Raw genomic sequence first — 15,162 nt, forward strand, 5'->3', positions numbered from 1 at the left:
TGTTTGATTTTCATGATTCACCAAATGACACCCTGAGCAAAGATAGGACGGTTCGATATTTATGCAAAACTCATGAACATGTTTGTAACGTAACAGGTAGCTATTTCTTTAAAAGAGAAAGGTTAAACACACTGATCCTGGGTTCAACTGCACGTTGATAACAGCACGTTTTTCTTGTTTTCAGCAATCAAACGCTCTTTATTCCATCCTTGTGAGTCCGTATTATGCAAGGAAAACTATTGCAATAGCACGTTTGAGTATAAAAAATATACACAAAATGTTCCGTATCATGAAGCTTGATGTGTCTTTCCTCATTGATTCCTACGTAGTCTATGTGGGTGCCTGCTGTCCCGCGTGGTCAGTAATCGTTATCATTTTCAGGTTAGATTTGTGGGTTGCCTTCCTTCACCCTTTACACACAACGAATAGCATGCTGGCTTATCAACAATCCGACGTCGCTACGGAAAGACGTAATGTGACAGTTATAAACATATCAAGTGGTAAGGGAATAAATTTGATGCTTCAACAAAAACTTGTTTCTCTTGGTTAAATAAATTGTTGTCAAACACCGTGGTATGGTGATATGTTGTTGCCTAGCAACCCATAGCTGGTCCTTGCTTTGTGGCGTTGTGGTGAAATGTTCTCAATTGAAAAGTAGGCGAAAGTGATGCATCGTTAGATCAGCATATCATTCTTTTAAGTATGTACCAAATCGTCAATGCATTTGTAATTTCCTATTTTGTTGTTGTTGGTTGGGACTATTATGTTTGTGAGAATATACACAAAGTGAAGACATCCAGTATAACACCTATACCTGTGTGTTCACAACCACGTGACAAGTGTTGATTCATCCATGGTAAAAGAAATTGCTATATTTTTAGTCTGTATTTACCTCAATCATTGTTAAAGAATACGCGAGCACTCTGGACCATGTGTCTTCGGAACAAAATTGTCTATCTGTCTGCACGTGTATCTGTAATTTATACAATGTAGTGTTAAGCTCACTGCTCTGAACATTTCATTACATACATGTATACTAGTGAAAACAAGTAACTGTGTTTCATATAAAGTGGTGTAAATGTTACTGAAAATAGCAAATTCATTGAGAAAACCCATACCTGGTAACAGGAGACAGAGAGACACGCCCTAAACAAGTGTAACAACTCATTTAACAATGTCAATATCGGGTGTGACTACCATTTGTGCTGATACACCAGATGATTGACAGATGGACAGACAGACAGACAGACAGACAGACAGATAGTTTATTACAGCCTGGGGATGTTGTTCTAAATGTCAACCCAAGATTGTCCCAGCTGAGCGAGCGTTACCGGATGGTTTTGGTCCTGTCGTAGGCGTCGTTACGTCTCATATGGGGAGAGGTTTGGAGAAACAGCAATGACAGTACAGCAATGTTACGCTGCCTCAACATGTATAGCGGCATTATCCTGCTACAATGTGACGTTACGTCACTGCATTTTGCACAAAAGAGTGATCATCTCTTCTCCTGTGTTGAAACATCCAACTGTATTATTTTTTTACGAAACGACTCTCTATTTTGTTTGAACAGCCCGGGCACTAATCTAAACTACGGTAATCCGGTGATTTATAGCAATTACTCATTTCTCGCTTTCGTAGGACAAATACCCCAACTTGGGTTTTCGCTTTACTGATACTAGGGAAAATTGGATTTTCGCTAACCAGGCACGACACCGATATCGTCCCGGTAGCGTACGCCATTCAAATTGCTATTAACAGCTATTAGTTGTGTTCTCCCATGAGTTGTGATAAACATGCACGTGCAAATGGTGTATCACGACCTTAAGGTCGAGGAGATATCTTCATGGATATGTATTGAAAGATGCATTATTTAATTTCAGAAAAATATTCTTATTGAACTTTATGAAGCACTGTTACTTGAATTCGTTAGTATGTACATACACATTACGTTCGTACTAAAACAAATGCGTCTCGTACAAAGCACATACATACACACTCTTTTCGCTAGCATTCCCAACTCGGATGTGTCAAGCCTTGCATCGGTTCCATATTATTGCGAGGAGTCAGATAACTATACTGTTCACGGAAACTACCCAAGTTATAAAAGCCAAGCATTGGCATTATTACATATTTTGATTAAAAAAATTCTTCTCTTTTTATATTGGGGGGGGGGGGGGGGAGGTTGTAAGTGTAGCGGCCAAAATGTCCGAGTCCCGTGATGAGATTCGAACCACGGACTTTCTGATCCGAGGTCGGACGCCTTGTCCACATCACCAAAGAGGTTAACCCCGTCAACAAGGTAAGGATGTCATCTGTGGGATGACTCCACGCCCTGCTACATACTCCTCAGTCAATAGAAGGCACGTCCCGGCCCGCATAATAGGGTAATGAGGCTTGTTTTGCCTTAAATTTAATATGAGTGAGTAAGTGAGTGAGTATTGTTTTACGCCGCTTTTAGCAATATTCCAGCAATATCACGGCGGGGGACACCAGCAATGGGCTTCACACATTGTACCCTCAAATTTAATATGAACATGCTCAGCCCCACGTTGGGCGCCAATGTAGCGGCCATAAATTTTCCGAGTCCCGTGATGGGATTCGAACCATGGACTTTCTGATCCGAGGTCGGACGCCTTGTACACATGACCAAAGAGGTTAACCCTGTCAGCAAGCTGACAAGGTAAGGATGTCATCTGTGGGATGACTCCACGCCCTGCTGCATAAGGTTATAATGTTATATGCCTATGTGTCATGGGCGTAGAGTAACGCACGTCATCAAATCGAGTATTTGATACACGATAGACACCACTATATAAGAGGAAAACAAATGGTACATGAGTATGTGTTTTATAAATACCTGTTGATGAAAGGTCATTTGACAACCGTTCGTGTGCTAATAAAGTAAAAATGTTATCATTATCATATGAGTCACGTGTGGCAACATTGTCGGACAAACATTGCAGAGTAACTACATATTTTACAAGGATGGGTCGTTCATTCTGACACCATCTCGTGATAAGAGGCTATTGCACTTCCTTGTTCAACACAGGCTGGTTTGATGTGATTCAGGAGACGTTAGAACAGGTAAGTGTCGTCGTACCTATTATTTCTCAGCACCATACTTGTCTTTCACAAAGATGGAGCAAGTCTCTGATCTGCTCCACTTCGATCTAAGTCACATTGAGGTGGCACAGAAATACTGATCAATGTGTAAAATTCCAAATCCCGCATATTCTTCTTCACTAAGCATGAGGATGCAATATTTTACATTATGAGAACATATATGTAATTTCTTTTGCAATGTTATGTGCAACTCAGTATGTTTGAAACAGCAATTTGGTTTCAGATTTGCATGATAATGGAATCATAATGTCTTCATAACACTTTTGGCTTTTGAGGGTTTCAAGATCCACTAACTTTATATATAAATATTTTTATAGAAATCTTTTTGACTTTGGCCCTTATTGTGAAGTACCCCCTTTCAAGTTAGAAATCACGTTGTTGTTATAGTCGATAACAGGTTAAAGGTTTGGGGAGTGGGTGAATAAGATTGGGATTTCCACTTTTAACAATATTCGATCTACAGGGGAAGTGAAACAAAATATGTTTTTCACACATTTAACCAAATATGGGAATTCGAAAATGGCTTTTCAGGGTGAATGGTGAACGTTTTGTTCACCTCCCAAGACTAGAACACGAAACTGGTTCTCTAGAAAACGTTCAGCAACTTTTGCGTATCAAGTTTGCTGTTCATGGCATGCAAGCTAAATTTCCGTAACAAGTATTCAAAAGCCAATGCCTGTTAACATATCAGATGACATTTAAGAGATCTCACTGAAAAGAAACTTAACCTATTAAGTGAACGTAACGAAACCTCAATTGCTAATTGTGAGTGAGTGAGTATGGATTTACGCCGTTTCTAGCAATTTTCCAGCAATATCACGGCGGGGAACACTAGAAATAGGCTTTACACATTGTACCCATGTGAGGAATCGAACCCGGGCCTTCAGCGTGTCGAGCGAACCTTCTAACAACTAGGCAACCCGCCAAAGCTAATACTACATGTTCTGAAACTTTGCTGTTATATCTTAGTGATCGGTTTTCCCTTCCTGATGAAAGGTTTTGGTTTCACGGCGCACAAGTTGGATCTTTGCGTTTTTATTTGGAACATGTTACTCCCACGCGTGTTTTTGTTCTGTGAATAACACACAATGATTGTTAAGTTATGAGGCGCTCATAAGACACTTTTGTTTAATCGTAAATAACGCCCACTAAAGTCATGACTTGCTGGAAATCAACGTTTCCGCTGAGTGGGAAAGCTGCAAACAGGAATGGCGCAAAACGAAGTTGTCACACATTTTAATGTTCATCGAAACACAATATAATCTCTTATACGCTCATGACTTGTCACGGGCCAACAAGACTACCATATTCAGATGGTGCGTCTACGTAATCGATACCAACTGTCATATTAACAGCTCGGACGGTTCTTTACCTGAGGCCGATTAGTGGCAGAACCGTATACAACGGATTGAGGGGTCACAATATCCGGCCTCGGCGTCCAGCGATACGGTCAATTGTCACCGTCAGACAGATCTAGCTTGGTGAAGACAGCATTTGAGGTCCAGAAGACATTTCGTTGGTGCAGTCACACAAAACCTATGAGTAATTGTTTTGTAAGTGCGAGATCTTACACATGTCTTATTCCAAAGTAAACTTGGAATGACGTAAATACAATACACATGAAGCAACATGGCTCTCCATTTATAAGGTGTATCAATATTGTAGCAACAGAGATGTTCCAACTTTATCTGTGAAGTAGAATGTAATACAATCGATGACAGCATGTGGGAACAATTTCTTCCTTTATCCTAAAAGGACAAGTTGAGTGAACAAATTGACTGCGATTTTGCTCTGAATATCATTTATTCCCGATACATTAGGTCAATTTCCGAGATAAAATATGATCGTAACATCGTAGAAACCGAATCACACGTTTCGCAAATGGCTTCAAAAATAAATTTGTGAGAGTGGCCTAGAAACTGGAGAGAACTGTAGGTTGCTTGTAACAAAAAGATATGGATTCATGACACAAGCGTGCTCTGAACATATTTATTTCACAAAATGGGCTAAACAGGGTTGTAAAGACATAATGTTCTACACTGTCATCAATAATAAAATAATGTCTGAGATAAGTGATGATGGGGTTATTTTGTGTAAGAAAAATCAGATTTTAATATTTGTAAATCAATATTTGCTGTAGCATGTCGATTTCTATAGAGAATCACGTTCCCTTTGTTGTAACCTTTGGCACAAGTAATTAAGTACTAGAATGCATCGTCAACGTGGTAGCCACAAGGACAATTTGGATTAGCATATCAAACATGGCATGACTGTGGAGAGGTCACTGCAGCCAAGTCTCCGGCGACAGTGAATTTTGAATCAAACTTTTTGCAATGCATTTCATCAACTTTTTCAATCTTTTAGTATACGCAAAAGGCAAGGATTTCTCAGGTAAAATTTAAAGACTTTGCATAGCTTGCCGTTCTACAATTTAGAGTCTGTAGCGTAAAACTATTTCCGAGGTTGGAGTCATTAGTTTCTGACACTCTGGGCCATAGAGCTAGCTGGGTTGCAGGGTATTGATTATTTTGTAAAAATTAGTTAAATAGACATACTTTTCGCGAACACCTGCTGTCATCACTGACTTTCCATTCATATAATTGTCACAGCTATTTTGCCCTTTAGGCCCAAGGAACTCTATTTCGGCGGATAATTAAGACTGGTTATACTCTTGCACTGACGTTTCATATTGTACGTCTTGAGATTTGACATGTATTAATTTGATACCATACAACGGCCTACCCACAGAAATAAGAGGTCCGATCCACATAGCTATTGTAGCGCTCCTATCGTTTACATAGACATACGACTGTAGTTGCTCTACGAACGCTTTGTTGAACGGGGCCCTGCATGCAAAGTTCACAAACACGTCACTATACCCTATGACGTAATTTGGGAAATTTTGTTGCAAGATACACCGGCGAAACAATGTGGTGTGACGTCATCCTAGCAACAGGGTGACTGGGGTCATCCGTTGTGCATTAGCTCCTCTCAGTGATCTATCATCTCTTTCATGCAATGTTATCGAATGATCCCAGGGATGTGGGAAGTTTTCAATATTTATTAGTGAAACTAGTTCCCGCAATATATTAGCACGCGCTTTGGCAACACCACCTTATTGTGGGTATAATTTAGAATGATATCACACTGATATATTATTGATTTTCAGAAAGATAGAGTAGAGGCATAGACATGGAGGTGTAGACCTACTTAATATGTTGGTTACAGTTGCGGATACTGATAAAAACAGTGATACAAAATATCTTTGTTATAAATGATATCTTTGGCAAGAGGACCGCCTCCGTGGTCTTGTGGTAGAGCGTCCGCCCGGAGAGCGGAAGGTCCAGGGTTCGATCCCGGGCCGCGTCATATAAAAAGACGTTAAAAGATTGTACTTGTTGTTACCCTGTCTGGCGCTCGGCATTAAGGGGCTAAAACAAGGACTGGTCGGCTCGGAGTCAGTATACTGTGTCTGAGTGGGGTATTCATGTTAAACTGCGGCATGATATCTCAGTGAGCTAGCACTATAAATCGGCATCAGTCCGGACTAGTACAAGCAGCCACACACACACATACACGTGCATGCACGTCGCTATATAAGTGCAATAATCTTGGACGCGACGTTAAACCCAATTTCACCTCACCTCACCTTTGGCAAGAGACTTTGAATTAGCGCTAGACTCGCAGACGAATATAGGGAATCCAGCGGGTATAGGGATAGTACCATCTAAGGCAAAAAGCATGTGACAGTTTTTACCTTTTGAATATCGTATTTCAAGTATACCACGTTAGAAATATTGTCCTCAACGCTGTCACCGATCCAATTCTTATTTGTGAATTTTCGCTGCTACAGTACTTAGCGACAATTGCAATATATTGCAACATATGGCATATGGCTCTCAAAAATCATATGGTCATATGGATATTATTGTAGCGTTTATCGGTCTCCCATTACCAACTCTGAACCGATGTGATATAACGAAGTTTGTTTTTGTGTGATTCTAGTATTATGTATGTGTTTTTCGTTTCATAAAACAAATATATTTTCCTGACATTGATCTCGGAAAAAAACTTCACAATTGCTACGTCAAGTAATTGTTGCATTAAAGATACCGTAGCATCCAACGTAAATATGCTCCTACGAAGATTGTTTGCACCATAATATGTTGAAACCATGCCCAAAACTGCATTGCTGTTTTTTGTACAGTGGGCTGTTTACTGCATTGAGTAAAATATAATTCACATTCTAAAAGTGATTCAAATAAAGCATAAACTACAAAGAAAGGTGTATTCTAAGAGAACTATTCCCCTGAACTATGCACTGAACAATAATTAACTTTTTCTTACAATAATTTGCCCAAACATTATCATATCCGAATACTTGCGAAATCCGCAAATGCACCAATTTGGAAGCTTTCTCTCACAAAATGTCTTATCATGCTACCATATACTGTGTAACCGGCCTTGGAGGATAATCAGTTTCTCAGCGGGGGAATAAATCTATTTTACCCCGCTACGAACGGTAGATGCTGAACGTGGATTTCTGAGAGACAGAATAAATCCCTTTTACCCCGCTTCTAAACTAAAAGCTGCACGCTTTTTCTGAGTCAATGGAAGTCACGTGACATAACACAAGTTAACCTCAGCTGAAACGAACAGCTGTTCTTTTACAATGTCACATTGAATCATGTCGGTAAGATATATTCGTTGTAGCAAGATCACTCAGGGTACATGAGATTTTATGCGTCCCGCGTTAGGTGTCATACCACGAGACGGGAAGCATAAAACCCCATGAACCCCGTGTGATCCTGCTACAACTTACAGTAACACAGAGTTACACTGTAGAGAATATCTGTTTGTGGGCATTTATGTAATGTACAACCAAGAACCAATAACACTGTCAACAAAATATTTAACATGCAGAGGACAGCTGCCATATTCACCATAGGTAACAGTTTAAGCATGTTCAGCTCCCATGCCTGAAGGTAAGATGCAACCAACGCGATCGGGTGGTCATGCTAGCTAACGTTGATGATGCATGTCATCGCATCCCAATTGCCACTGGATGGTATTTTCCAGACGCGATTATATACATCCCGTCGGTGTAGGAGGTGATACTCTGTCCCCGGCTCAAATCACCCTGGAGTGACTTGGGCCTGGGCTGTTTTGTTCACATCCGGCTATAGAAGATTTGTCCAAACGGCCCAATTGTGTTTATTCATAATACCGATGATGCCATAATGATGTATGTCGACAATCACTACTCCCTTTTCAGGTAAGAAGAAAGTCATATAAACATCTGAAACCTTCAGAACAGTTTACCGAAACAGAACAGAAGTAGTAGAATCCTGTAAAAATGTAGGGAATTGATTTGAGCCAAACAGGGAGTGATGTGAGCCTGGTGTGAGAGACCTATGCCTGGAGGCTGTGTTTTGGGACTAGCAGAGTGGAGTGATCGGAGCATAGAGTGAGTGTTTTGGGCCAAGTAGAGGAGTGGGGACCTTAGCCTAGGCTTTTTAAAGCACTCTCGAGTGAACTCAGCCTGGGCTCAAATCACTGGAGAAAGGGATTGGTTAGAGCCTGCTACACCAGCGTACAGCCGGAATAGTTTGCAGAACACAACGTCACGGAACATAGAAATTATTTATAGAAATATTTACATTTTCGTGTGCATGCTGTACGCTGTCTCTTCCTTTATTTTAACTCGTTGGATACATTTAAGTAAACCAAAAACACTCATTGTACCAAAATGAGAGTCGTTTGGTAATCTGTATATAACGTCTTTAATTCTTTATTGTTATCGTTCTAATATATTTTTCAATTTTCTCATTTGTGTTGTTTTAAAAATAATTCAGTATTTTTCAGCACCTGACCTGTGCAAGATGAGTTTCGTTATCTATCTACTCGTGATCATGCACGGCGTGTATGTCAATGCTGCACAAGGTACGATATGTTTCATTTTTTCAGCATTATTCCCCGTTTCTCATATTAATGGGGTTGGCCCCTAGCAACCTATGCTTGTTGTGAGAAGCGACTTAAACGTCGGGTGATCAGACTAGACAACATGGTTGATCGTGTACTATCGTATGACAGCAAGAGTAAACTATTCGAATCCTGTCCTACATTCCATGTATTTCATCACATAATTTACTCTGTCGATACATGTACATAACTTATATTTTACTTTTATGACAGGATCAAGTTGCCACTACAAGAATGGATGCAGTCCTCAACCTGACGTGTGTTCAGTGTCACCTCCTGTTTGTGTGACAGACTGGTCTGGACAGTACTGTCAAATGCGTAAGTTTGGATTTTGCATAGTCCTATCAGTATTACCATTAGATGACACATAAGCACACAACCTCAAATATTACAATAGATATACAATAAGGAATATGGTAAATCACATCAGGTTACTAAGGTCATGTAAATATGGATTACTAAACGACTCACCGTTAGATAAGTTTTTATTACCAGTATATTTCAAAGCGTTTCTGACGAACGAGCTAGACACGTTTGAAATGGGTGGGTTTTGGCATTTGTAGATGATGATTCGACCATGGAGTGTTCTCTCAAGATGCAACCTTGCAATAAAGTCCGCTGCTTTCTCCGAGATCGATTTAAGGAAACAATAAGATGCAGATTATGAAATCCTAATCTTTATAGCATTTACATATATACAAACGTCACAGGTTATTCCAAACATCACATCAGCATTCAACGGGAAATCTGTCTTCAAACTCGGTTCAGTGTAGGTGAGGGGAGCCCCCGAGACGATCGACTCATACAGTTCTAATAAAACGGTTTTGAGATGTATGCGTTGTGTGTCAATGTATCTTTGGTGTTTTAGGAAAAATAGTAGTTTCTATCGGGAGTAGACCATGTGTCTAGGAGTTGAGCAGACGTTGCAGAATGCAGTCGCACAGTACGCACGTGAAGTTATTCAACGGGTAATCTGTTCACGGATGAGTCATGCGGCTACTTTTCAAAACACGAATATGGGCCAACTACGCAGAAAGCAGGGTTAAGCAAAAATATAAAGTGCATGCGATATACCATGACATATGATAAGCTAACATTTTGCGTTATGATTTCGTAAAACTAGCGGACAGCTAAGTAGGCTATTTTGAGACGTGCTCAGCATTCCCCGTGTTGCATAATTGCGCGGAACGATGTCATTTTGATTTATAGATTAGGAACGCAGTCTGTGATGTTATTATTGTTGACTTGACTATTAATCAGATTGCTTTTGTATTTATGAAGGTGTGCACATCGGTTTTAATGTTCATACCTCCATAAAAGCGAAAGAAAATTGAAGTCAATTATTAACTAATCGGTTTCCTTGATTTCACAAAGGTATGCTTTATAAGAAATTATGGTGTACACTTAAGCATATGTTAATACTTATTATGTTTCAATACACATGAAGTATGTGTTCATGTATATCGCCTAGCTATCACCAATATACATACAGGTATGCACACTTAATATCATAAATGTGACAACAAATTATCGTTTTGCTTACAGACAACATCGCACGTGGTAAACCTGCCAGTCAGAGCAGCACGTGGCCAGACACTACTGTTACATATGATGCCAGTAAAGCTGTTGATGGGGATGTCAGCACACACTTTGATCTTCGGAGTTGTTCACACACAAACGAACCTAATAGTGGGAATGCAAGCTGGCACGTTCCTCTTGGTGGAACGTTCCTAATCAGCCGGATAACAATCTATCTCCGTGATGACAGTAAGTTATGTTACCTAGCGTTTGATTAATGAACCAACTGTGAAAACTCCGACAATACAGTAAAGTTTATACGCATTATTTATTTCAGACATTGACCACAATGAAGCAGTGGAAATACTGGTCAGTGGTAATACATGCAGAAAGTTACCCGTGGCAGACATCAGAAATTCTACAAGTCATCTGATAACCAACCCGGTGACACTCAGCTGTACGGAACCTACAGAGGGCGACAATGTCACAATTGTAATGGCAGGACCGTATTTAGCACTTTGTGAGGTGCAGGTGTTTGGTAAAGAGAAAGGTAATACTATATACACGCCAGACAATAATTGCAAACTTTAAACTTAAATTGGACTGACGATAGCTGCCTAGGGAAAACAATTGCCCCGGAATAATATCCGCTTGGGGAAACATTGGTACAATATGTTCAGTGACTTATTTCAAACAATGACAATCCAATTATCTTTGTTCAAATGAATATATCCTGAAAGTATGTGCATTTAGAAGTGTAGTATCTGAGCAGCCTTTGAAGTGTGAGAATTAGGGAGAATGTATTTCCCCAAAGACAGTTTGCTGCAGCAGTTGACTTCTAATCCCTGAGCTGTCGTAACGATAAATAAACTGCCATTGAAAAAGATATTTTGGTTTGCTGAAGTTTTGGAATTACATTATGGTTCATTGTGCCTTCAAAAATATGTCTAGTGACAGATCAGCTTTCACCCGAATTGCTGATTTGTTTACAAATTACAATTGGTTCGCGATATATGCAGTTTAGGGGCAGTGTGTTGTTGACATAAAGTCGGGAGAGGGTTGGATAGCCTGCCACAATAGATACACCCAGAATATATGAAATGGTCCAAGCCCACCCCACCCCAATCCCTCACCAAGCAACCCCTCACCACCCTAACCCTTCACCATAAAACATTCTCAACCCAAACCTCTCAGCTAACCCTCCCCCAACAACATCCGCCCTTACCTCAACACAAACTCCACCATCTACTAACCACCAAAATCCTCACCACCCTAACCCTCCACCGTCCAAACTTTTCAAAATGACATTAAACCTTGTACAACACCCACTTGCACAAAGCGATCTCGCGCTTCCATTATCTTAAGTCTACATTAGAGCATGGGAGTTACGATAATAGTAGAGCTAAGATCGTTTTGTAGAAGTGGGCCTTGAACTTTATGGCTACAATTACGATAAGAGAAAAATCGGCGAGTGAGTCCCTTCAGAGAAAACAGGTAGACATTTTATCAACATTTGTCCATCAACAGATCACACATATTATTTGGAAGAAGCAACCGTAAACTCAAAATGTTATTGTGGTTCGTATTGTAGTTCGAGTTACAATGTGAATATTCTACAAGAAATACACTTCGAGCTGTTTTTCTTCTACAAGACCTGATATAAACCAGCCTTGAACAGTGTATGTCATTATAGACGTAGATATTAATCAGCTGTTTTGATACTATGTCCAAGGTTGTACAAAGTGACCCTTTTCTGTGTTGCAGAATCATGTCACTGCTCTAATGGCTGCTTGAATTTCCCGAATACGTCATGTTCAAAACCTCCATCGGGGCCAGTTTGTAAATCACCATGGTACGGAAGCTTTTGCCAAATGGGTAAGGACAGATTAATCAAATACCATGCACACAAACAACGACGTTTGAGTCAATCGGGTACATATACTATTATGTGTTACTCCATTCATAATAGCAGTTCAGCTTGAAAAGCATATTGGTGTAGTATTTCAACTCCGCTTGTTATGAAAATGTGGCCATGCTAAACATATACTGTATTTGCGAAAATGTCTTACGGTTTAATGACAATTGGCTCCTGCAGGGGGTATAGTTTGTCGAATCTACCAAAAGGTCAACTGCCATGTGTTAGTCACTTGAGAGTTCCATTTACTGATACTTCATGCATTTTGTGTCACTCTGACCGTTTGGAGTAATAACCATATGAATAGTGATCTACTGTTGTAGAAACTGTATGTGAAGTCATGGCAACAATGCATGACTTTTTCACTAGAGTTTTCCCTTGTTCAACGCCACAATCAGCCATATGGCGGCGGATTGTAAATAATCGAATCTGATTGATATAGTGAACAAAGGTCCACTCCATCGACAATGGCACTCTATTAACTAGGTCACCGAGTCTGAGCCCCCGATACGTTTGTGTGCCTCTTATAAGCAACACAGGCTGCTGTTCTTACCCGGTTGTCCGTCTAGAGCAATACATTTAGGTGGCACATATAAGTCCTTCGACGAGAGTAGCAAAAGTAAAACTGAAATAACCTTAATGACACAAAGGTGTGCTTCTAAACTGTTTCTATTCATGTGATTACAGAAAATATTGCGTTTCAAAAGAATGCAACACAAAGTAGTACTTATCCCAGTGGTGGCCCCTATTGTGCTGCATATGCAGTAGATGGGAACACGGACAGTAGATGGGACCACAAGAGTTGTTCTCACACGAATGAAGCAGTTGGTGGGACTGCAAGCTGGCAGGTTCTCCTTGATGATCACCAGGTGTTTAATATCAGCAGGATCAGAATCTACCTGCGCAATGACAGTAAGAAACATTAATTAACTCGCCCCGTTCCCTTAGCTCTGTGGCATGATGTGTAGCTGACAATATGAATCAACATGCATAGTTCCACTTTATTTGATAACGAAAGTTACAAAAAATATTTATTATGCAACACAAGAAGAAGTCAAATTGTAGTAACCATTAAACACTGTGGCTTTTTTTTATAATAAACAGCTAACTATTCACATAACTACAGGGTTCTACACATATTTTCATGGCTTTTGAATTGAAATATAAAAAGAAAAGATGGTAAGTTTGTATGTGTAGGGCAATACTAATATGATTACTGACCATAGAGTCGACGGTTGTTTTACCAAATAAGCTATTAACATATTTGAGATATTGCGTTTGGTCACTGGCCAAGATGCCATGTGTGCAGGGAGTTTGTCATGTACGGTTGGCCAATAATTCTGTAAGGGTATAAGGTGCCCACTGGACCGATCGTTTGATATACAGATATACGGTCGAATGTGATCAACAAGTTTCTTGATGAAAACAAATAATTACTTTGAAGAAAATCGATTAAAAAGACTTTTTCTCAATATTACCGATAAATTAGAATTTGCTTTTGGGCGTTATTACATCAAGGGTATAACCTTCAGATAATATTTGATCACAATATTCTAAATCTAGGGAGAGCCTTTTGAATTAATATTACGTGAACATTCACTCATCTTTCATTTCATCCTAATAGTCTGGGAACACAACAAGGACATGCAGGTACTTGTGGATGGCAGCCCGTGTGATGCTGTGAATGGAACAACACTTGACAACACACTTGGATCTGTCACAAACCCCTTTAACGTCACATGCACACACGTCATTAGAGGGAACAATGTTACCATTACTATGAGCGGACAATTTCTGACATTGTGCGAGGTTCAAGTTTTTGGTGAGTTTGATACGATGGAGAAATAATGGTACTGTTAGCACGAGCTTGGATAAATGCATTTCACATGATTGCTCTCTCATTAGTTTGTGCAGCTTGGGAACTTTACTACCTTACGGTCCATATGTGTACACGGACGTTCGTTTCTGTGGTATACTGGCTCGAGAAATACAAACTTGATGCGGGTACAAACAATGAATTCCATGTACATGACATTACTTTACAGATAGAAGTTTCCTAAAGGGTGTTGTTTTTTAACGCCGCACTCAGCAACATTCGACCATTATGACTACGGCTTAATATCCATTTCTCCATGTCCTTTTGCTGAGAATAGCAACACTACATTTCTTTTTCCTAATTCTGGACACCTTGATAAGTGAATTAAAGACTGTATATACCAACGGAAAAAACTATGCTTCACATAAAGTTCAATAAAAAAAAAAATTCATCGGAAAATTAAATAATGAATCTTTCAATATGTAGTCATGAAGACATCTCATTGGTTTCTCCCAGGGTTGTTTTCACAATAAATATGTTACGTGTTCTCATAATGTGCACAACCCTTCCAATATTTTTGCCATCACGTTTCACCAAATCGGTGGGGCTAGTCTTTCGGCCATGTTTGTTTACGTAGACAACAGCAAATTTGTATATTTTTTATTTCATGTGTATTTTATCGACAAATATTAAGTTTTCCCACAAAACCAACTGTAAAACCCTTTTGCCTCATTTATTTTCAAGAGAAAAAATCTTCATTTGATAAACTATTTGTTCTCGTTTTCATGAGATATTGATAGTTCTGTAA

General features: G+C 39.6%; 1 protein-coding gene across 1 annotated transcript in view; it reads left to right on the forward strand.

Annotated features, from left to right (window-relative positions):
* The first annotated feature begins 3,035 nt into the window (after positions 1-3,035).
* LOC124131202 (receptor-type tyrosine-protein phosphatase T-like) overlaps positions 3,036-15,162 on the forward strand; it is a 41,717-nt gene continuing 29,590 nt past the window's right edge. Inside the window, exons 1-8 of the mRNA XM_048395167.1 lie at positions 3,036-3,084; positions 8,979-9,066; positions 9,319-9,423; positions 10,651-10,872; positions 10,961-11,173; positions 12,388-12,498; positions 13,226-13,450; positions 14,163-14,360. Of these exons, the coding sequence (XP_048251124.1) occupies positions 9,006-9,066; positions 9,319-9,423; positions 10,651-10,872; positions 10,961-11,173; positions 12,388-12,498; positions 13,226-13,450; positions 14,163-14,360 (1,135 nt within the window). The 5' untranslated portion in view covers positions 3,036-3,084; positions 8,979-9,005. The remainder of the gene's footprint in view (positions 3,085-8,978; positions 9,067-9,318; positions 9,424-10,650; positions 10,873-10,960; positions 11,174-12,387; positions 12,499-13,225; positions 13,451-14,162; positions 14,361-15,162) is intronic.

Source organism: Haliotis rufescens, unplaced genomic scaffold (genome assembly GCF_023055435.1).
Source record: "Haliotis rufescens isolate VD_foot unplaced genomic scaffold, xgHalRufe1.0.p SCAF_14, whole genome shotgun sequence".
Classification (NCBI taxonomy): domain Eukaryota; kingdom Metazoa; phylum Mollusca; class Gastropoda; order Lepetellida; family Haliotidae; genus Haliotis; species Haliotis rufescens.